Source organism: Schistocerca gregaria, chromosome 2 (genome assembly GCF_023897955.1).
Source record: "Schistocerca gregaria isolate iqSchGreg1 chromosome 2, iqSchGreg1.2, whole genome shotgun sequence".
Classification (NCBI taxonomy): domain Eukaryota; kingdom Metazoa; phylum Arthropoda; class Insecta; order Orthoptera; family Acrididae; genus Schistocerca; species Schistocerca gregaria.
The window spans coordinates 195,591,596-195,616,617 of NC_064921.1; the positions used below are offsets into that span (position 1 = coordinate 195,591,596).

The 25,022-nt window shown below is 44.8% G+C and overlaps 1 protein-coding gene across 4 annotated transcripts in view; it reads right to left on the reverse strand.

The window, feature by feature from the left end:
- LOC126336662 (serine/threonine-protein kinase 26) overlaps window positions 1-25,022 on the reverse strand; it is a 703,591-nt gene that overhangs the window by 291,845 nt on the left and 386,724 nt on the right. Inside the window, exon 2 of one of the 4 annotated variants that reach the window (XM_050000606.1) lies at window positions 12,707-12,944. The exons of the other annotated variants lie outside the window; for them this stretch is intronic. Coding sequence (XP_049856563.1) covers window positions 12,707-12,817 — 111 coding nt within the window. The 5' untranslated portion in view covers window positions 12,818-12,944. The remainder of the gene's footprint in view (window positions 1-12,706; window positions 12,945-25,022) is intronic. 4 annotated transcript variants of the gene reach the window in all.

The window sequence follows — 25,022 nt, forward strand, 5'->3', positions numbered from 1 at the left end:
CTGATAGTCCTGTTGATCCAATCTTTTCATGTATTTCGAACCCCCATTAGGAGGACCTATTATGTTCAAATGGTTCAAATGGCTCTGAACACTATGGGACTTAACATCGATGGTCATCAGTCCCCTAGAACTTAGAACTACTTAAACCTAACTAACCTAAGGACATCACACAATACCCAGCCATCACGAGGGAGAGAAAATCCCTGACCCCGCCGGGAATCGAACCCGGGAACCCGGGCGTGGGAAGCGAGAACGCTACCGCACGACCACGAGATGCGGGCACCTATTATGTTTCCCCACACAACAATTAGAGCTATTGACCTTTCAACAAAGCATTTGCACATTTGCATGCAAAAGCGTTGTTAAGACATCTCGAACAATTGAAGAACGAGGAGATGTCAACACTACGCGAGACGCTGCGCTTGCTTGCTGATAAAATATTTTCTACATGGCATTTCCCATACGTTACGATTACTCTTACACAAGAGAGAATAATAGTCACTATGGAAGCTTGTAGTTAGTGCTTCATCTGCTGCGTGCGCTGGGAATGAAAATGGCTCCCTCTGTCAAATTTTGAACCAATTACGACAGAGTGCTGTTCTCACTGCCAGACACACATTTCGTCTGATGATCTACACTGCTCAACAACTTGGAGAAAGCATCCTATAACACAAATTCGAAACTAAAATGTACCGTATTTATATTTCTGCAACTCCGCTGAATCCAATTCTCCACTGAATTGTCGTGCAGGGCAAATTACGTAAGACCTACATGAGCGTAGATACACCCGTCGGTACATTATTTGTCACTGTTATCTCGTTCGGTTCTTTCGGCAGTTACATCTACATTCCCGCTGTAACTGCTGTACAACTTCGATATAAACGGGTCCACGAATATGCAGATGTCCTACAAGAAAATACTAACCCCGGAGACTAAGAGTGCAGCATGATTAGCAGCAGACGTCCAACATAATCGTTTGCGCTTGTAATTTTCAGGACGTATACTGAAGCGAAGAGAGCAATGGAATTGCGGAACAAGGTGTTAAAGTGAGATGATGAGGTATGACAGGCGAGCGTGCACAGTGAGAACTGAAACACTGCACTGGTGACGAATAAACGGCTGGGCGGCGGCTTGGCGAAGCCACCACAATCGCTTTCAACAGCCTTACTGGTTTTATGGACTATCAAAGGTCAGGCCAGTAAAACGGGAAGCTATTATTATTCCTCGAAGAATGGGAAGAGCAGGAAGTGCCCTGACCCAGAAAGGAAACGCCATAAAACGAACACGGACGGCGTATACGAAGGTAACGTACTTCCGATCGCTTCTGTTAGCGGCTCTTCTTTCTTGATGTTATCCAGAGCACCAGATGGCACCTGATGAAACAGCTAATTCCGGGCGATCTCTTCTTCATAAATCATACGGTAAACCACACATCAAACAGCGCACAAGGGATAAAGGAAGCATTCCCTTGCCTAATGTGGAAGGGAGAGTCCGCCATTTCTTGAAACCAGGAGACGACTCACAAACTTGGTTCTGTCTCCGTTCTCACGACGCATACTGCAGTAAGACGACAAGAAGTCTTACACATCAGAGGGAGGAAAACTGAATTTCCAATACGTATCCAGCAATGTTAACATTCTTGAGTTTTCTGCCTCTTAAAGAAGAACAAGCACTACCGAGCTTGTCTATAGTAGCAACGAGTAGTATTTGCAATTTTCTGTCTATTAGTATATAAACAAGAACAAATGCTGTTTTGCATTTTTCTCCTATTGTGGTTAAGCTGTTTGCTTGTGTATAGTCGAAAGAGTTATTATCACATCACACGTCTCTGATAGAGCTCAGGACCCACAAGTTACTGGAAAGGCATAACTTATAAAGTGGTAGGATGCACTCATTGATGTGCAAAGATACACAGCCACTGAAAGATATCTCTCATAATAATGTTAAACAATTGGGCAAATAAATTGTTTAAAACTGAATTCTGAAATCTTTGCACGTTTATTCACTTCTTACGAGTCATAACTTATCTTGTAAGTTCCAAAAGCTCCTGTTCTAAGCGTCCCAGGAGACTTTCTCCTTATCACTCTGTTACAGGTAACTTTGTAGACCTCACCCGACGACAAGAATATTGTCGTCAACGTCCTGACTGCACTACGCAGGCCACGTCTTTGTGCAACCCGGGGAACGGACCTGTGCTGGGTCACGACATAAAGGGTGTATCATTTGCTCAATGTATTTTTGCGTCCTCTTTTCATATTCAACGAACCACTAATTTTTTCTTCGTTGTTAGCGGAGGTTATGTAAAAAGAAACTTGGCTCCACATACACAAAGCGACAAATTGTCAAAAATGAATGAGCAATCAAGTTTGTTTCGAAATCAACGTCCGCTAAAAACGACCAAAAATTCAGTGGTTTGTAGAATATGTGCAGAAGCAGTAAAACACAGGAGTAAATTGTATGCTAGTTTTATAAGGAAATACACAGATGTATAAGTATCATAAATGCACCCATATTTCCAAGATTGACCACAGAAGATCCTTTATAAATAAAAGTGAAACGCGTCAGAATATTCTTTAATTTCAGTAAGCTTGGTACAGAAAAATCAATAGCAATTCATTACAACCGTTTTTGCGGGTTGGACTTGCAAAAAAATATATTAGATTAGAAGATTTCAAGTTTTACTAATGTTAGTCGCTACTTCAAAATCTACAATGAGGTTATAAAAGTGATGTGACACTTACTAATAAGATGACAGCCTTCTTCCCGGTGTAATGCAGGAACTGGACGTGGCACGGACTCAACAATTCGTTGGAAGAATCTGCAGAAATATTCTGCCTTGCTGCCTCTGTAGCCGTCCATAATTGTCGGCGCACGATTGTGAACACATATTGATCACACGACTGTATCCCATAAATGTTCGGGCGGTCTGGGTGAACCAGTGACATGGCGCATTCTCATCCATAAAAAATATATCCAGGTTTGGGAACATGAAATCCATGAAAGGCTGAAAATGGTATCCAAGTAGCCAAACACAGCCATTTACAGTCAATGATCGGTTCAATTGGACCAGAGGGCTCAATATCTTCACACGTTATGGAACCACCAACAGCTTTCACAGTACCTTACTGACAAATTGGGTCCATGGCTTTGTAGAAGTTCGCGTCACATTTGAACCCAATCATCAGTCCTTACGAAGTGAAAGCGGGACTCGTCTACCAGGCCAAGGTTTTCCGGTCATCTAAGGACAAACAGATACGGTCATGAGACCACGAGAAGCGGTGCAGGCGATGTCCCGATGTTAGCAGAGGCTCAGGCGTCGGTCATCTGCTGCCATTAACGTCACATTTCGCCGCACTGTCCTAACTTATGCGTTCGTCGTACGTCCCACATTGATTTCTACGGTTTATTCCACGCAGAGCTGCTTGTCTTTTAGCACTGACAACTCTACGCAAACGCCGCTGCTCTCGGTCATTAAGTGAAGGTCGTAAGCCACTGCGTTGTGCGTGCTGAGAGTTAATGTCTGGAATGTGGTATTTTCGGCACACTCTCGACACTGTGGATCGTGGAATACTGAATTCCCTAACCAGGTTGGAAATGGAATGTTCCATGCGTCTAGCTCCAATTACCATCTGCGTTCAAAATCTGTTAATTTCCGTACTGCGTCCATAATCATGTCGGAAAACTTTTCGCATGAATCAACAGTTCCGCCAGTGCACTGCCCTTTTATACCTTCCGTGCGCTACACTACCGCCATCTGTATATGAGCATACCGCTACACCATGACGTGTCACCTCAGTGTATGAGTCCGCTACTGCATTCGACGGTACCCCCCCCCCCCCCCCCACCCGTGCTCGGTCGACGTCTTCCTCCACATAAAAGGATATCGGGGAGACCAGGATTCCTAGGGTAGCGAACCACAAGAATTCTTAACAGGGTCGTTAATATCGTCGATGGAGAATGGCCAATTCGAGGTACCGGTCCGCCACGAATGGAAGCGCGGGCCACATGTGTGTGGCGCGGCCGCCCCATAACGCGCAATTACTCGCCGCCTAATGAGAAACGGCGGCTAATGAAGCCAGGCCTCCCGCCGACTCGGGCAGACGCTGGCCGCAGCAAGACACTCCCAATAATGAGAGCCGCGGCAGAGCCAGAGCCAGGGGCTCAGGGTGAGGCTGCTAATTGTAATCAGCCCTGCCGCCGCCGCCGCCATCACAATGTCTCCGGGGACCGGCCCGTTGTTAGATCGGAGCACAACTGCTGGGCGGGCACGTGACGGCCTGCGCCAGCACAGGTGCCGTTCCAAAGTCACAGCGCAGTTTAGACCGGAGGTGTACAAAATGGTTCGAATGGCTCTGAGCACCATGGTACTTGTTAAGTACCATAGTGCTCAGTGCTGAGGTCATCAGTCCCCTAGAACTTAGAAGTACTTAAACCTAACTAACCTAAGGACATCACACACATCCATGCCCGAGGCAGAATTCGAACCTGCGATCGTAGTAGCCGCGTGGTTCCGGACTGAAACGCCAAGAACCGCTCGGTCACAGCGGCCGGCTTTACATCTGCCCGTCATACATGTTGGTTACGAAAATTCACATCATCATCTCTTGTGAATCCTGCCTCATCGGTAAATAAAATCTTGGATGTTAGCAGTGGATCTGCAGCACAGTTCTGCAACAGCCATTGACGGAACCACCGCCTGTCGTCATGATCCTGTGACCTTAGGGCCTTAACGCACTGTAAATGATAAGGGTACAGCAATTGTTCGTGAAGAACCCGTACTAGATAAGAGGGCGAGAGACACGCCTTCTGCTGCTGCTAATCGTTGCACGCTGCTCCCAGGGATTTCTTCCACTGAACGTAGCACATGCTCCTCCAAGTCAGGCATGCGGATTGTGTGGGGCCTTCCACTGGTCAGTCCTGCGAGGTCTAGGGGGTCCTGTGTCCCTCAGACGCTGGAAAAGTCTGCCGAACAGCTTATCAGAGGGCACTCTGCACTGTGAATATTTTTCAGCATACGAGGCACAGGCTCGCAGGCTACGTCCATTTGCTAAACCATGGTAGCATATGATATTCGCCATTTCACTTGTCGAGTAGTAACATATTTGCGATTTCACTTGTCAAGCAGTAGGCTTCCACTGCTAACAATTGGGGGAAGAGAGAAAATGTAGATGATGTACCACATCACTTGTACGTACAAAACAGCGCAGCAACAGTAAACGCCGGCCGCGGTGGCCGACCGGTTCTAGGCGCTTCAGTCCGGAACCGCACGAACGCTACGGTTGCAGGTTCGAATCCTGCCTCGGGCATGGACGTGTGTGATGTCCTTAGGTTAGTTAGGTTTAGATAGTTCTAAGTTCTAGGGAACTGATGACCTCAGATGTTATGTCACATGGTTCTCAGAGTCATTTGAACAGTATACACTTAAGTGAATACGCGTGTGGAAGAACGTAAACACCATGCTACGTACCCAGGGTTGACGTGAAAAATTTTAACTATAGTGTAGCACATGCTGGATGCTGGCAAAGTTCCGCTATTACGGTGCAAATGTATACAGATTGTGTAACAGTGTGTCAAGTGATGTACCAACTGGCCATCAAAATGAAAGCAGACAAATGGACACTAACAAGAAGATCCCCGTACTGTCGCAAGCCAGCATCATGCTAGAAATAGTGATGTAATTTCCAGAAAACCACCTGAGGAACCCGAAAAGGTTCGAAAACCGATTCATTGAATAATACATAACTATTCAAAAAAGTGGCTGGTTTCAGTTTTACGTATTTACATGTAAATCAATATTTTCTAACGATATATCAGGACTAAGAAAAGCAAGGTATACATATTTTCTGTTTTTATATCAAACGTAAAGCACACTGGTAGCTACAATGAACGAAAGAAGAAAACTTTGAGGCAAAAAGAGTCTCCCCGTTCCTCGAGGGCCGTCAAAGATGGGAGAGAAGATGAAAAATCTGGAGTTCATACACCGCGTGACGACGCAGAAATCAAAGTGAATTACGAGGCGCCAGATCCCGAGTGGGGAAGAAGATGCCTTGGCCTTTGTTCTCGGAGCAGGAGAGAGCGGCACAAAGGGCGCGACAGACGCCGGCTGGGCGCCAGGAGCTGCGGCCGCACTGTATGAAGCGCGCCCCCTGCCGTCAGGTAGCCGCGGTGACGGCTGTCCGATACCGCCTGCGGGGAGCGCGGACAAAGGCGCCGACAGCGGGCAAAGCGCTGGAGTCGCACGCTAAAGTAGCTGCCGACGAGATATCGAACGAACTGGCCCTCTCTTTTCTCCAGCGATCGAATCAGCGCAAGCTGAGGCGGCTCACGAGATCACGAGAGTGCTGCAGCGACCACTCACTGCCAGCATCCTCTGCCAGCAAATGAGCGCACAGGCCGCTTCTTCTATTTCACATAAGACCCAGAGATGAATTTACCAAACTGCGCAGCCGGCCGAGGTGGCCCAGCGCTTCTAGGCGCTTCAGTCCGGAACCGCGCGAAAGCTACGGTCGCAGGTTCGAATCTTGCCTCGAGCATGGACGTGTGTGATGTCCTTAGGTTAGTTAGGTTTAAGTAGTTCTAAGTTCTAGGGGACTGATGACCTCAGAAGTTAAGTCCCATAGCGCTCAGAGAAATTTGAACCAAACTGCACAACGACGGTCGCGTATCCTTGGCATCTCGTTCAGGTATACTAGTTCCTGTTTCCGTTCTGAAAAGATGAAATAATGTAACCTGAACATATGACAGATGGTGGTGGTTAGTGTTTAACGTCCCGTCGACAACGAGGTCATTAGAGATGGAGCGCAAGCTCGGGTTAGGGAAGGACTGGGAAGGAAATCGGTCGTGCCCTTTCAAAGGAACCATCCCGGCATTTGCCTGAAACGATTTAGGGAAATCACGGAAAACCTAAATCAGGATGGCCGGAGACGGGATTGAACCGTCGTCTTCCCGAATGCGAGTCCATTGTGCTGACCACTGCGCCACCTCGCTCGGTAACATATGACAGAGCTTGTTAAGACGAGGGTTCGGAGGAACAGTCATCTGTTTCAAATTTTGATTAGGACAGGCTTCTCTTCCCTTTTTTGGTCTGGCCACATAGATAGCCGAGTTCTGGGAACACGATTTTTGCTTCCAGCGAGACAAGAAAAGCGTGTTTCCGATTTCTGATATTGCAAAGATGATCGACACGTACGGAAATATTTAAACAACTGCCAAGTGTGTTTTCGATGAGCGCGCGCGAATTCTGACCAGTCTCTGTCTTATCCCAATTTTCGTGCTAGCTCTAGACGGACGTGACAAATTTTAACCATCACAAATAAACATTTATTTCTTCGGAAACTTGAAGTGTTTTGATTATGATCTACCTTTCGATCTAGGTAGCTTCTAATTTTTTTCCCTGTGTTCCTCGGTGTAGGTTTCTGTGGGCGTTGCAAGGATCAGTTTTGCACGACTCATTTACTGTTGCCGGTGGCAATATCTCGGAAGCTTTCTAAATGCAATTACACTGCCGCAGGTCGTTTATCGTTAGTATTGTAGTAGTTACGATCCTAACCCTGTCTCAGTTTTAATGAGTGAGAATTCTTGAAACCATTTTCCCTATTGTTTTGTCTCCTACTGTTTGAAGTCTTCACTTTAATTTTGAAATGTCTAGCATTTCCTAAGTACACCTAAAAATGAACTGACTAGTAGATCAGGTCATACTGACGGAATTAGAATGTGAAATGAGACACTAAAAGTAGTAAATGAGGTCTGCTATTTGGGCAGCAAAATAACTGATGACAGGAGCAGGAAAGATGTAAAATGCTGATTGACAACAGCAGTAAAGCATTTGTGAAAAACGGAAATTTGGTGATGTTACAGACAGGAGATTTATCCATTCAAATGAAAGGGTCCTCTCCGCAAAGCAGAGCAATTGATGGGTAGGGCTGTTTAAAATTTTTAGTGGTCACGTTTGAGGAAAAAACGACACAAAACAGTTTAACAGTGATACCCAGATCATTTATCTCCTGATTCGGTTTCGCTGCAGTACCCACACAAAACTTTTCGAACACCAACCATGCGGTTCTCTTTTTCGTCCTTATCAACGTACTGCTTGCGAAATGTGTTTCATATTTCAGAGTATCCTGTTCGATAAACATTTCTATATCTAAACTGTCTGCATCCGTGACTGACGTTAACTGCTGTGAACACGTAAGCACTGCCCAATTCCCTCACGACTGCTGCTTCGCGGAGATCGGCGAGATCGCTGCTAAGCACAAACGGTAGGCGAGCACTGTTCTCTCGCCGCGTTCTTGCGGCGTGGTTACAACTTCACTCCCGCAGTGTTCAAGGCTTCATTGTTACACATGTATCAGATGTGATCAAGAAGTAATGACAATTTTTGTTTTCTTAAAGAATCTTCATTTATTCATCAACAACAACTTTGTCCCCTTCAAAGTAATCCCCCTCAGATATAACACACTTTTGCGAGCGCTTTTTCCAATCTTGGAAGCATTTCTGGAACTCACTTTTCGCTATGGTATTCAGCTCCTTCAGCTATTGTTTTAATCTCATCAGTGGTAGCAAAACGACGTCATTTCGTGATTCTCTTCAGCCTCTGGAATAGGGTGAAGTAGCAGGGCACCATGTTCGGCAATGTTAGCGGCTGAGACAACATAACGATACTGTTTTTAGCAAAAAAAAAAAATCACAAAGAAGCATTGAGATTTGAACGGGAGCATCATCGTGATGCAGTTACCACGAGTGGTTTTGCCACAATCAAGGCCGTTTTCTTCGGACTGCTTCGCGCCAACGGCGAATAACTTCCAGGTAGTATTCCTTATGACTATATGACCTGAAGATGCACTATCCCATTGTAATCGAAGAAAACAGTGGAAAGAGCCTTCACATGTGATCGAACGTGACTTTTTTTCGATCTTGGCTCTTCAGGCAGTTTCCATCGGGAATAAAGGGCCTTTATTTCGATATGACACCCGTACACCCACGTTTTGTCACCTATTATAACTTTCTTCAGAAGTTCTGGATAGTTGTCGACTTCATTCAGCATTGCTCAGATGTCCACGTGATGTTCTTTTTGGCTTAAATTCATCAATGCTTGAACAAACCTTGCTGCTACAGGTTTCATGTCCAAAACATCCGAAGACATCGCTTGGCATGAACCAAACGATATGCCGACATCATCAGCAACCTCTCTGATGGTAATACGTCGATTTTCCACAACCATTTGCTTTATATCTTCCACACTGCTGTCAGTAAATAATTGTCAGGGCATCTAAAGCGGTTGTCGTCTTCTTGACCATCTTTGAAACATTTATACCACACGTAAACTCTTTTCTTAATACAGTATTTTTTTTTTAAATACTAAAACAGTCTCCACCGCATAAAGATGTTTATTTATTTACTGGTGACCAATTACGACCACTGTTCTGTTAATCATCAGACCGCTTTCTCCATGGGTGCGCTGAAGCTGGCGAGGAACAGGCGCCACGCTAGGAGGCATATAACAGCTGCGCAAAACTGCTGATGATGACCGGAACCGAAACCGGTCGCCAGTAAATAACAAGAAAATATAAACCCTAGTATGTTTGGGACTACGTTATAATAAAAGTTCCAACATTTCTTATTACCGTTGACGTCCCAATAGAAACAAGGTAAACTGGTTCAAATGGCTCTGAGCACTATGGGACTTAACTTCTGATGTCATCAGTCCCCTAGAACTTAGAACTACTTAAACCTAACTAACCTAAGGACATTACACACATCCATGTCCGAGGCAGGATTCGAACCTGCGACCGTAGCGGTGGCGCGGTTCCAGACTGAAGTAAACTGTTTCAAAATAATTCAAAATTTCAAAATTACTGATAGTGGTTTCGCCAAAAGCCACAGTCAACATTTCGAATGTGGTGCTGCACTCTCCTCAATTTGTCAAACAAAATTTAATGCAAATTCTTCGAACCACCTTTTCCGGAAGTACAAATTCGCCGAGCACTCGGGTACATTTATAGCCTTTCCAACTGTCAAAAATAAACTTAATATTCAAGACAGCTGAAAATACAAACGTACATCACTAACATTAGTACCAATAAAATAAAAAAATAATTGAAAGTCAGATGTGTAAAGCCCACGAAATTTAAAAATTCGTTACTTTTTGATCACACGCCGTATTGATAAAATCAGCGATTGGGCGCTCGCGATAATAAAATGCTCCTATGCACTGAGCCTTTCCACTACACCTTGCACGTTGTGATGTAGTTTACAGCGATGTAGACGTGGGGTTGTGCTAAAGTGCCTGTTCGTCAGCATGAACTGGAGTGAGGGGACTGTCTGCGAGAGAAAACAGCGAATAAAGGGAACGAGAACCAAGCACACGCCTTCGTCATGCGGATACAGTACTGTCGTTGGGTTCATCAGGTATGTCTTCTAAGGTCTTGTTCCACCGATGGCCTGACTGTGTCGTGGGGCTGTGCAAACTACACTCGCGTTCGAACGGGTTCCCGACACTATAGCGTTTGGAACAGTATCGAGAATGCTCGATCAATCATGCAACATATGACTGGCGAAGCGCGAATGCAAGGGATATGCAAGAAATACCGAGCGGGCTAGGGCAGTGTATACCACAATGGACTCGCATTCGGGAGGACAACGGTTCAAATTAGGGTCCGGCCATCCTGACTTAGGTTTTCCGTGATTTTCCAAAACCGGTTAAGGCGAATGCCACAACATTTCCTTTCAAACGGCACGGCCGATTTCCTTCTCCATCCATCCCTAAACCGAGCTTGTGTTCCGTCTCTAACGACCTCGTTGTCGATGGGACGTTAAACACTAATCTGCTCCCTTACGCAAGAAACTACGAACTAGGCCTACACTACTTTATGGCTCTGCTTAAAATCTGACAAGTTGGTGAAACACTGCACGAAATAGCGTTCACCCTACATCTGCAGCCGGCCTCAATGGCCGAGTGGTTCTAGGCGCTACAGTCTGGAACCGCGCGACCGCTACGGTTGCAGGTTCGAATCCTGCCTCGGGCATGGTTGTGTGTGATGTCCCTAGGTTAGTTATGTTTAAGTAGGTCTAAGTTCTACAGGACTGATGACAACAGAAGTTAAGTTCCATAGTGCTCAGAGCCATCTGAACCTACAACTGCACAAACTCTTGCAGTGACTTTACAAATTTACGAGTTGTTGTACGTTATCGGTATGTGTGGATGCGAAAAAAATGCTAATTTTTAAGTAAAGCTAAAAAACGAGCGCAAATGTTGTCTTCCAAAAAATATAACTTGACTGAACCCAGGACAATATTTTTTTGTTTATGAGAGGCCGTAATGATGTACCAAGTAGGACACAAATGACAACTATATCCCTGTTCACGTATTAAAATAACATGTACAACCGTTAACAAAATTTTAATGTTTGACACAAGACAGCAACATTCAGATGAAACAATCCAGAAAATTAATCAAGAATCAAGTGCGGGCGAACGAAGTACCGGGTGATCAAAAAAATTTGAAAACTTAATAAACCACGGAATTATGTAGATAGAGAGGTAAAAATTGTCACACAAGCTTGGAAAGACATGGGGTTTTATTAGAGAGAAAAAAAGGTTCGCAAAATGTCCGACAGATCGCGCTGGACAGCAAAACTGCTACCCTGACGGGTGAGAGGTACGTCGATATGTTACAGAATCGCATCATCCCCAGCCTCGCTGATAAACACCTGTTGGAACGTACGATGTTTATGCAGAATGGCGCTCCACCCCATATTGCTAGACGCGTGGAAGATCTCTTGCGCTCGTCGTTTGGTGATGATCGTGTGCTCAGCCGCCACTTTTGCCATGCTTGGCCTCCCACGTCCCCAGACCTCAGTCCGTGCGATTACTGGCTTTGGGGTTACCTAAAGTCGCAAGTGTATCGTCATCGACCGACATCTCTAGGGATGCTGAAAGACAACATCCGCAATGCCGCACCATAACTCTGGACGTGCTTTACAGTGCTGTTCACAACATTATTGCTCGACTGCAGCTATTGTTGAGGAATGATGGTGGACATATTGAGCATTTCCTGTAAAGATCATCATCTTTGCTTTATCATACTTTGTTATACTAATTATTGCTATTCCGATCAGATGAAGCGTCATCTGGCGGATATTTTTTGAAGTTTTGTATTTTTTGGTTCCAATAGAACCCCATGTTATTCCAGGCATGTGTGTCAATTTGTAACTCTCTATCTACATTATTCCGTGATTTATTCAGTTTTCAAATTTATACTGACTTTTTGATCACCCGGTATATCGTAATAAAATGGCTAATTTTTATTGCGTGAATGAATTACCGTGGCAAGACCCATCTTAGATATGGAACCAGCAGATGTCATTACATCACAAGGACGGGCGAAAGTTCGAGAATTTATGAGTATCGTGATAGAAATATTTTTTTACTTACCTATTAATTGTCGCTGTTAGTATTACGTGGACCATAGACGATATTTTAATCCATGTTTCCGTTACTTTTATTATTAAAATCCATAGTGCATTAACAACGCTAAAAGAATGGTCGCTGTGATAGTACCAAACACAGTCACTAGATTGCAGGCCGATCAAAGTTCGAACAAGAACCAGAGTTTGTCCGGACTGCTAGGTCAACTGTTCGGACAGTTCGAGACGCGTTCAAGCACAGCCCTACTGCGGCGGTCTGGCAGTGCTGAAGCGGTACTCACCAGAGCGGAGGCGGTGACTGCCGCGGCCGGGTTGTTGTTGTTGGCGTTGGCGCCGGCAGTGGCGGTGGCGCCGAGCCCGCGCTGCTGCGGCTTGTCCGTGTGCAGGACCATGTTCCGGAGGGCGAGCAGCAGCGCCGCCAGACGCCGCCTGCACGACCGCGCGCGCCCCCTGCCCCCGCGGCCTCGCCGGCTGCCCACCGCGGACCGACCACCTGCTGCCTTCCCGACTCCCGTCGCCCTACCCAACAGCCCCCGCTCACTGCAAATCTCCGCCTGCTCCGCTACAGCTCTAGCGCCACAGTCCACTTCCTACACTCAGATCGTACTATCAGAATTCGAAAAGGTGACATGCTTTCAAATAAGACAGAGAGGATCGCATGCGAACAACACAAACGTCTCCGTAGCAGCGACAACTAACATGAAATGACGAGTCAACTGTGAGCGAACGTCAACGGTGTAGCACAAGTAATGCTAGTGACGGAACGGAGCAATGTCAACGATGAGGCGCATACTGTGCCACTTAGAGCAATAGGATAATTCGGTCTCTGCTCATGTACAAGGATAACAATATGACCTCTACCCAAAGTAAAATTCAGCGGATGCTGCAGCGAACACACCATAATGACAACACATCGATTCGTGTGATTATGGCTTTGGTATATAAAATACATATCGTACATCTGAAGCGTAACACCTTAACACGATCGAACAGCAACGAAGCCAGAGAACACACGTGTTTTGACAGTCCCTATCGAGCAAAGGCCACTTCACCCAAATGTTTACTATGGAATAAAAGATACTTGCAGAACAACCGAAGCACATAACCAAGAAGCCTTCACTGTCGAAGAGCATTTACAGGTCACAAGTATCGGAAAAAAAAAACTGAATTTAAGTAATTATGGACGTGTTTATCAGTGATACTTCCAGCAACTTCCCTTTCAAAGAACCGGGGCTACTATACAGGGTGTTACAAAAAGGTACGGCCAAACTTTCAGGAAACATTCCTCAAACACAAATAAAGAAAAGATATTATGTGGACATGTGTCCGGAAACGCTTCATTTCCATGTTAGAGCTCATTTTAGTTTGGTCAGTATGTACTATACTTCCTCGATTCACCGCCAGTTGGCCCAATTGAAGGAAGGTAATGTTGACTTCGGTGCTTGTGTTGACATGCGACTCATTGCTCTACAGTACTAGCATCAAGCACATCAGTATGTAGCATCAACAGGTTAGTGTTCATCACAACCTGGTTTTGCAGTCAATGCAATGTTTACAAATGTGGAGTTGGCAGATGCCCATTTGATGTATGGATTAGCGCGGGGCAATAGCCGTGGCGCGGTACGTTTGTATCGAAACAGATTTCCAGAACGAAGGTGTACCGACAGGAAGACGTTCGAAGCAATTTATCGGCGTCTTAGGGAGCACGGAACATTCCAGCCTATGACTCGCGACTGGGGAAGACCTAGAACGACGAGGATACCTGCAATGGGCGACGCAATTCTTCGTGCAGTTGACGATAACCCTAATGTCAGCGTCAGAGAAGTTGCTACTGAACAAGGTAACGTTGACCACGTCACTGTATGGAGAGTGCTACGGGACAATCAGTTATTTCCGTACCATGTACAGCGTGTGGAGGCACCATCAGGAGCCGATTGGCCTCCACGGGTACACTTCTGCGAATGGTTCATCCAACAATGTGTCAATCCTCATTTCAGTGCAAATGTTCTCTTTACGGATGAGGCTTCATTCCAACGTGATCAAATTGTAAATTTTCACAATCAACATGTGTGGGCTGACGAGAATCTGCACGCAATTATGCAATCAAGTCATCAACACAGATTTTCTGTCAACGTTTGGGCAGGCATTGTTGGTGATGTCTTGATTGGGCCCCATGTTCTTCCACCTACGCTCAATGGAGCACGTTATCATGATTTCATACGGGATACTCTACCTGTGCTGCCAGAGCATGTGCCTTTACAAGTACGACACAACATGTGGTTCATGCACGATGGAGCTCCTGCACATTTCAGTCGAAGTGTTCGTACGCTTCTCAACAACAGATTCGGTGACCGATGGATTGGTAGAGGCGGGCCAATTCCATGGCCTCCACGCTCTCCTGACCTCAACCCTCATGACTTTCATTTATGGGGGCATTTGAAAGCTCTCGTCTACGCAACCCCGGTACCAAATGTAGAGACTTGTGTGAGGAATGTTTCCTGGAAGTTTGACCGTACCTTTTGTAACACCCTGTATATTGAGTGATATAGCCACAATGTAAGGCATCCACCACCCATCTTCATTATTATTATTATTGTTATCATTATTATTATTATTATTATTATTAAGCAAATAACTCAACCAACCTTTTGTTAGATTCCTCTTGTTGTTCCAATACGCTTTCATTCTTTCCGAGAAGGCTTATTTACGTTGTTCTGAACACTTTGGTCTGTACAGTTTCTGTTTTGGTCGCTCTGATGTACTACACAAGCATGATATTGTTGCACTTGGTCTCCCGCGGCCGCTATCGGAAACAGTTACGGTGGTAAAATAGAAAACGCATCGTACTGTAAATGCTTTAAGGTCAGTTGTGCATATGCTGTTAAGAGTTTCAGCGTGTCCTTGCGAAATATCACGATAAAAACGGAGGGAAACCCGTCCGAAGCCAGGTGCAATAATGTTGTGGTAGACTAACAACTGCCCATTTATCTACTTGTGTCTGAAGATGTCTCTTTGTTAAGTCTGCGTTTTTGAGTTACCTTCCGAATTTCGTTCAACTAAGGTGGTAAGTTCTTATGTGATGTTACATAATCCACTATCCCCCACCCTTTTTTTCAGCTGCAAATGTTCAACTGCTTACGTCATCGGTCCATAGACTTACACATTGCTTAAACTAACCTATGCTAAGAACAACACACACACACACACACACACACACACGCCCGAGGGAGGACTCGAACCTCCGGCGGGAGGGGCCGCGCAGTAAGTGCTGCTTACGTCATCGGTCCATAGACTTACACATTGCTTAAACTAACCTATGCTAAGAACAACACACACACACACACACACACACACACACACACACACACACCACACACACACGCCCGAGGGAGGACTCGAACCTCCGGCGGCAGGGGCCGCGCAGTAAGTGACAGGACGCCTCAAACGGCGCGACTTTCCAGCTGCTTTTCTTTTATTCTGTTGAGATGACCAAAGAATTCCATTCGCCTTTTCTTGATGTCAGTTTCGACGTTTCAAAACTTTTTTTATTTTATTTTTTAATTCTAGCTTGTAGCCGTCACGGCTATGACTTGCTCGAGAAATTTTCCTAATGATCTTTCGCTCTTCTTTTTTGATTTCTTCAACTGTCACTGGTTCTCTTGCCTTGACGACTTTTGACTTTATGACTGTGTTTAGTGACGAATTTTGGTCTGTCTTGACATTGATTTTTTGTTGCAGAGGTTTTGGACTGATCTCAAATCTTTTTTGATTTTTTAGAGACGATTTAACTGTGAGATCTTTGTCACGGCCTGTCGGTGCGATGAATTCTTCGAGATATTTAACGTATGGGACCCTATTGCTTTTACCGTATTTTCCATTCAGGTTCGCGATTTCTGTCTTTGAACATAAGAATTTAGTTTTCTCAAATTATCACCAAATTAATAATAATTACTACTGTTAATCCGTGACGACGATACAACCACATTAGCTTGCGCTCAGGCGCGAAGGGGTAGCCCCGCAGTCGCGGGCGCCTTGCCACGGTTCGCGCGGCTTCCGCCGTCGGAGGTCCCAGTCCTCCCTCGAGCGAGCGAGCGTTTGTGTGTGTGTGTGTGTGTGTGTGTGTGTGTGTGTGTGTGTGTGTGTGTGTGTGTGACAAATGCAGGGATACAACCATTTTTGGAGACGTGGGAAAAAATTACGGAGTAGAAATACATTGGGCGCGCCGGACTTGTTTGATGTTCTTGAGGTAGTTTCATTGGTGCATCATACGGGACTTTTCATCGCTTTCCGCGTTATTTCGCTCCACGGATGAATGGAACGGCGCATTTCCTTCACTCTGGGAACTAAAAGGCGTATGTAAATCTTGAATCATTGGAGTCAAATGTACAAAGAAATAGACACGATAATGTAAAAATCCGTACGACGTTGTTAACTGTGACATTCCACAGTGTGGGTTCAGCCGCCTCTCGGAAAGGATGTTCTTCCTCCGCGCACACTGTGCATTTTCCCTGCGGACACGTGGGAGTTGCGCCATATATTTATTTGTAGAGTATAGGTGAGTGTAATGGACGAGTGTATAGTGTAGTGTTAGATTTGTGTTGTACGATGAGGGTGGTAGAAGTGTGAGGGTGAAAGCCGGTGCCGTGTCATTCCTCTCAAATAGCACCAAAGCGGAGGCCGAGATCCGACGAACGGATTACCTTCTCACTTCGAGAGAGACTGGAGCGAGGTTTGGAATGTAATCCAGGACATTGGTGCAAAGATTGGCGATCATGAAATATACGCTGCCAACTCCCCCCCCCCCCCCCTCCCTTCTTCTTGTCGGTCAAATACTGCTAATGAACATGTCAATAACGACCAGGAATCGAAACGGCTTACCTCAGAGTCGAGAACATCCGCCCGCACAGCAACTTCTGTTACGGAGACGGGTGACAAGATAATATTGGGACTAGGTATACATAAATCAGCATTCGTTTCAAGTTTCCACACTTGCCCTCAGTAAAAGGGCAAATATTCTGAAAACTATGCTTTGTCCGAGCACAGAGCGAATAAAATTTTCATAAGCCAAGCGTCCTTCACCGTGTACGTAGTTTCGACCCACAGAACCTGCGTCAGTACTGAGGCCTTCGCATCGAACTAATGCAGCGACGGCGTCAAGCAGACGTAACGATAATATTGTAGAGCAGAGGTCATAGCGGATACTGGCATTCGGAACAGATGCGCTAGAGGCAGTATATGCGTTAAAGTATGAGAAACTGAATAAAGCGGTTAGTTCTGTGTTTTGGAGTTCATCTTTTGTGCATAATCGGGATGTTACTGTACCAGTCTCACTGGCCCCACCTCTTTCTTTAAGTTACATGCCATACGTGAAAAATTAGTATCTTTTCTTTGTCGTCAATATGCTTACTACTTCGTCTGCTGAGAATGCTATAAAAAGTTCCCGTAAGATACATATAACTCGTAACACAACGTTATGAAAAGTCCGCTATGTGCTACTGGAACGTACGAAAATATAAAAACTTTATTTCGGGATATTTTACAAAAACGGTTGCCAATTCAGATGACTGCACTCGATTATGTTTCATTTTCCAACGCCCCTCTCACCCTCTTCCATGTTTCTTCTCCTTTTTCTTTCTTTTTTCCAGACTCCGAAGACAACCTTACACAACTTCAAGAAGCAGACAACAATCAATATGCCGGCTAATCGCAGAAACTTGGAAGTCCCTCTGTCAACTGCTAGTGCAATATCGTAATCTGTGTAGCGAAAGAAATTTCCTTCTGTCAGCTCTCACAGACCTTTGACTTCATTAACACTATCATCAGCTTAGCATAAAAAAAACTGATTATGCCATTACCTATCTCCTATGTCGTCATATCTTTACTTTATGGAATGTCCACCCAACCATATATTACACAGCTGGCGGAGTTGCGAAAACAGGAGTGAGGTGCCGGCAGACTGGGAGCATTAAGATCATGTTTTGAGTCTTGTTTGGATAGTTCAGTGGTGAGAGCATTGAGCCCCAAAGACACAGTTCTGAGTTCAAATCCCTATCCGCCATACCCCTGAAAAAGCCAGGAAATTTCACAAACTTTCAGTTTGCGTCATCGTGGCGCGACATAATGGTTGTGAAATAAACATGAATCACCTACAGCATGCTCCATTTATCAGATAATGTTTCTTTAGCCGATTAACGGAATTACAGATCGCTCAGGCCTTTTGAAACAGTGTAATCCGCTCCTGTTCGCATTGTTTCTTTTATGACGATACAATTTACTGTAATATTTGAAACTTCCTGGCAGATTAAAACTGTGTGTCGGACCGGCACATGGTTTTAATCCGCCAGGAAGTTTCATATCAGCGCATACTCCGTCGCAGAGTGAAAATTTCATTCCGATAACATAAACCAGGCTGGAGTTAAGCCAAATCTCCGCAATATCCTTTCTTCCAGGAGTACTAGACTTGCAAGATTCGCAGGACAGCTTCTCTGAAGTCGGAAAGATAGGAGACGAGGTACTGACGGAAGTAAAGCTGTGAGGACGGGGCGTGGGTCGTCTTTGAGTAGCTCTGTCGGCCAGAACATTTGTCCGCGAAAGGCGAAGGTCCTGAGTTCCGACACACATTCTTAATCTCTAGAAGTTTCATATCAGTGCACATTCCGCTGCAGACCGAAAATTTCATTCTACTGCAATTTTTGATCTTTAATTGCTTTAAGCTTCTCTAGCTAAAACGTACGAACAATGACAGCTGTAAAATCTGTTGCAAAACTCTATAATATTTTAACAGAGCACATAAAAAACCACTCTTGGTCTGTTGTTTCGAGCTGCGCCTTACTAAGAAACTAAATCTGCCATTACTCCCGGACGAAATATGTGTAATCCGTCTGTCTGCGTTTAGCATTATCCCTTGTGTGGAAGAGTAGGAAAAAGTGCACCTGAGGCGGCATGGGTGTCATCCTGACAATCCCATGCCTTAATCCGCCGAATGGCTTAGATCCGTGACCGGTGCGCTCCCCGAATCCCGGAAGCGGAGTGCTAACGCGCGCGGCTATCCGGGCGGGTGTCTGAGAAACTGTGTACTGGCACAACCAGCACAGATTTGGGAAACACCGTTCTTGCGATACACAACTGCCTCTTTAATCACATTAAGTAATGTGTGCTATCGACAGGGGCTCTCAAGCCGTGTCCGTACTTCTATATTTTCAGAAGGGTTTTGATACCGTGCCACATAAGCGGCTTCTAAACAGATAGTGTATCTTCTCAACAGTGCAACTGGACTGGGGATTTAGTGTCAGAAAGATCACAGTTCGTAGTAATCGAAGGGAAGTCATCAAATGAAACTGGTGTTATATCTGCGGTTCCCCAAGGTAGCGGAAGAGGTGGTCTGCTCCACTCATCATTGTAAACGAATTACGAGTCAGTTTGTGTACCCATGTTAGAAAGTTTGCATGATACCGTCGCTTACCACCTACTATAGTCATCTGGCGATTGAAACGAATTACAAAACAATTAGGGAAGATATCTGCTTGGCTGGAAAAGTAGTAACTGAAAAATCGTGATGTCATCCACATGTCAACTAAAATAACTGCGTTAAATCACACTAATTTGAACCAAGTATTGCGTTTTACTGTCGAATGGTTAGACGATGGGCAACTTATCTGCTAATAAATTGCGAATTTAAATCACAGTCGTAATTCAACATCCACAAGGGATATACTGAAACTTAGCAGATGCAACAAATCTTCTAAAAAGACTGCCTACACTACATTTTTTTCCCTTTCTGGAGTATTGGTGCGTGGTACGGGATCCTTAGCTGATAGGATTAACTGAGAACATAGAAAAACTTCACGTATTACCCCGAAATAGCGGAAAGATTGTCACGGATACGATATGCGGGTTCGGGAGGCAATCACTAAAACAAAAGGGTTTTGGTCGTGGCGAAATATTTCCACAAAGTTTCGATCAACTTTCCCCTCCATATACCAGAATATTTTGTTGACTCTCAATTATACAGAGAGAAATAACCTTTGTAATAAATCAAGAGTAATCACAGCTCGCACATTAAGATTTCGAAGTTCATTTTCCCCTAGTGCTACTGGAGAGTAAAACAGTAGAGAAACAGTTTGAAAGTCGTTGTATGAACCGTCTGCCGAATACATATGCGCGAACTGCTGAGTAGTGATGCAGATATAGAAGGACATGGCTGATCCCTTCCTCCTCAAATGTCCAAACCGAGATTATATCCTGCCACTGATCAATCCATCGTCGACGCAAAGAACAGACTCTTTTCCTTATTTCCTACAGCAGTAATGACGTAGACAGGCGACTCTAGACACCTGCAACAGAGAATTATGTTCTGTGTTGCTTACATGTCAAGCAACATGGATTCAAGAACTGGAGCACTGGTACCAAGAGTGTTGCTCTCGTTATTAACCTCAGATGAGTAATACACGACTAGTCCAAATTAAAGCGACGGCATTACAGAAAAACGGAACTGCCGAAGTTCCGCACGCGATCTGTTCTCCGGCAGCTGGTTCACTCGGGCACGAAGTTGGGCTAATGGAGGAAAGTTAGTGGTGTACATCTGTGCATAATTTAAAGCTCTACTCACGCGTCGAGTGGAATTTATAACAAGCTTGCAGTTCACAAGCGAAAAAAGTTTCAGAACAGAAGGAAAAAGGATTTTAAATACGGAAAGTTTTATAACGCGATCACTTTTATCGCGACATTTACGAGAACCGAAGGAAAAACACAGCTTAAAAACCGAGCTTTTTCAACTCGATCAATCAAAATTAAATTTGTAGCTGCGACATGCTTTGTTACAGCGCAATACACTTCGTGTAACTTTGTGTCCTGCACTGGCGTAACTCTCACACGATTATGAGGCAGTTAACTGTATTTACTTGTTTCGATGGCCGAAAATTTCAACCAGTATACGGCGTATCATATTTTTCTTTATTTCACACACAAGTAACTCTGATAACAAGATGCATGCAGTCTTCTATTGGTATTCCAGGGAGGTAGCGAAAGCTTGAAACAGAGGCAGGTAGCCTAACAGTATCGATGGAAACTTAGATTTAACGCTTTAGTTCTGCAGACACTAGAGAGCAAAGTGGCACAGTGGTTAGCACACTGGACTCACATTTGACAGGATGACGGTTCAAACCCGCGTCCGGCCATCCTGATTTAGGTTTTCCGTGATTTCCCTAGATCAGTTCAGGCAAATGCCGGGATGGTTACTTTGAAAGGGCACGGCCGATTTCCTTCCCCCCCATCCTTCCCTAATCCGACCGTTCCCTCTGTCTCTAATGACCTTGTTGTCGACGGGACGTTAGACACTAATCTCCTCCTTATCTGTAGATACTTGTGTGAGTGCCCAAGAGAAACACTAAATTGAGATGCGGAGGAAACGACGAAGAGGAAGACCAACGCATAGATGGCTGAATGGTGTGAAAGAGTGCGCTGAAAAAAGAAAGGAAAAGAGAGAGAGAGAGAGAGAGAGAGAGAGAGAGAGAGAGAGAGAGAGAGAGAGAGGCGAGTAGTGGACCAGGGTGAACATAGAGAAGGTGGCAGGAAAGGAGGACTAGATGGCGAGACTTATGTTCCAAACAGGCTCAGCCTGGTGCTGAAAACTGTTGATGATGATGACGATGATGATGATAATGCAATATGCTGTTATACTGAGATGTGTTATATGGAGTGCTGTTTCTAATGTGTTGGATATGAACAAACGCCACACGATACTTATTTCAAATGTAAACACTTTGTTGGCCGTTAAGTCCTAAGCGTGTTTATTTATTTTAGCTAACAATGGGAGAGAATAAAAAACCGATAGAGCTCACTGATTCCCACTATCGTAATTCACGGCAATGCGTTTCGGAGTGTCTGGTCAGTCCTCCAGGGACGCATTAATAAACGAACTCAAAAAAACAAGATACACACGACTTTTACGCAACTTGTGTATGGATCTAAGGACCCGAATCACATAGTGGCGAATTTAAAATGTGATAAATAATGGCTATTTATGGTTCCTCCTCCTCCTTTATCATCAAGTCAAGTAACACTTGTGACTCATTCTTGCTATACAATCACTTTGTACACCTACAGTTATACTCCGCAAGCGACCTTACGATATACGGCGGTGGGTATTGTGCGTACCACTACACTTCCCCTCTTCCTGTTCCGGTCGCGAATGGTTCGCAGGAAACACTACTGTTGGTATGCCTCCGTTTGAGCTCTAATCTTTCTAATTTTACCTTCATGGTCTTCCCGCGAGATATACAGAGCAGGAGGCAGTGCACGAATTTATTCTTCTATGAATGTAAGCTCTCCGAACTTTAACAGTAAACCACACCACGATGCAGAGCGCCTCACTTGCAGCGCCTATCACTGGATTTGGCTGAGCGTATTAGTGGCGCTTTAGATGCTTTACTTTGGATGATTTCCTCTATCAATACTACCTCGCATGGATCCCATGCTGATGAGCAGTATTCTAGTATTGGTTCAAGGAGAGATCTGTAAGCTACCTCCTTTGTGGGCGGAGATTTTCTGAGGACTCTTTCAATGAAATTCAGTCTGACATAAGCCTTACCTTGGACTTTCCACTATAAAACGCTCCGTACGCGTACTCCTAGTTATGTTGTGGGCGTGACTATTCCTAGTGAATGTACCGAGATCGTGTAATCATACAATAATGGATCTTTCTGGCGATTTATGCGCAATACGCTATATTTCTTTACGTTGAGAGCCACTTGTCAATCCCTGAACCAAGCGTCGATCCCCTGTAGGTCTTCTTGCAATGCGCTGCTATAATTTCTTTGCGTAGCGACTTCAGTGGATACACAGCATCATCCCTAAAAGGTTTTATGGAACTTCCGACGTTATCCATTACATCATTTAGCATGTATTGTGAAAAACAATGGTCCTATGACAGTCGCTTGCGGTACGCCCAAAATTACTTTTAAGTCTGGAGATTTTTCTCCGTTGAGAATGACATGTTGCTTTTGTTTGATAGAAGCATTCAACCTAAACACACACCTGATCTGATATTACGTGTGCTCGTATGTTTTCATCAGGCAGCAATGCCTCGCAGCTTTTACGTTTTGAAAAGTTTTAACTGCGTTTCCACCTATGTTTTCGGATGACTATTCCTAGACGTTTCCCCACGGGGAATGTGGGTATAACACTGCTGTGAGAGTGAAGTCGACACAACATCTCGGATTAACCTGCTACAACGCTTACATTGGAAAGGAATTAAATGTACTGATTGACGAAATGGATGGATCGATGGGTTCGATGAAAATGTTCAGATGAGCCGAACCTGCAAGTAATGATAATTTCGCTTGGAAATTATAAATGGAAAGGGTGCGTTGAATCATTGCCTTCAACTTTCGTTAGTGCCCCATGGAAATACATCGCCTGTATTCCTGTACACGCAAAATTTCAGTCTTGCGTAGACTAGCACCTGCCGTCGAATGTTGCGCGAAAAGAAAAAGCGTGGATGACTTGAACGACAGGATAAATGAGTCACAACTAGAGCCAGTCGTAGGGTTTTTAATCAAAGTGATTGACGAAATTTTACTTTTAAATTCATTTAACGCTATTCTTATTGCTCTCTTTATGCTCATTTTCGCTTTGTTCAGCTTCTGTACTTATCTTGAATCTGAGATGAAGCTGCCTTTGTTTACGTAAGTTTCCTAACACGCCTATTAAATCACGGCAGGTCTTAAAACAAGGTCTTGCGTAATGCTTGAGTGCCTTTCACATTCATTCTATAGTTATTAATAGGCTACCCAATATAGGACGTGCCACGTTCGCATGATATGAGATATACAGGTTGAACGTTAATGAAACCGAAAACTGCAGGGACTGATTCCTGATTGGAACGGGAGAAAAAAAAAAGGTCATAGGAATACGTGCTCGGAAATGCATCGCTGCCACTGTAGATAGCGCTGACGAATGAAAGTTCCTCTGACGACGTGCCATGTCTGTACTGTAGCCCACAGATGACGATTACGCAGATTGATGATGCCGGCCGAGCGGTTCTAGGCGCTAGTCTGGAACCGCGCGACCGCTACGGTCGCAGGTTCGAATCCTGCCTCGGGCATGGATGTGTGTGATGTCCTTAGGTTAGTTAGGTTTAAGTAGTTCTAAGTTCTAGGGGACTGATGACCTGAGATATTAAGTCCCATAATGCTCAGAGCCATTTTTTCGTTGGAGCAAACGAAGTACATTGCAAACCATATTTAATTGGCAGCCTCTCGATCTTCCCGGAAATGGCGCCAGCGTATGGAGGTTACGCAATACGTTATTCTTTCTTAGTGTTGTCTCCAAATCTCTCTCGCTAAGCCTTGAAAGAGCTGCTTATCGATAACCACCACTTTATGCCACATTTCCTTACCGAAGAACTGTTTCTATGGAAACAAAAAATGCACAATGAGACAAAAACGCACGCATGCTTCTCCACGCTGCAGGTGACGGGAGTTTTTACCGCGCAGGCAAAATGCCGGTCGTTAATTCTGCTGTCCGGGCCATTACGGCGGCCCCCGGAGACGACACATTCTTTCGCAGAGCTTATCCGTGCGGGAGGGCGGCCATTAA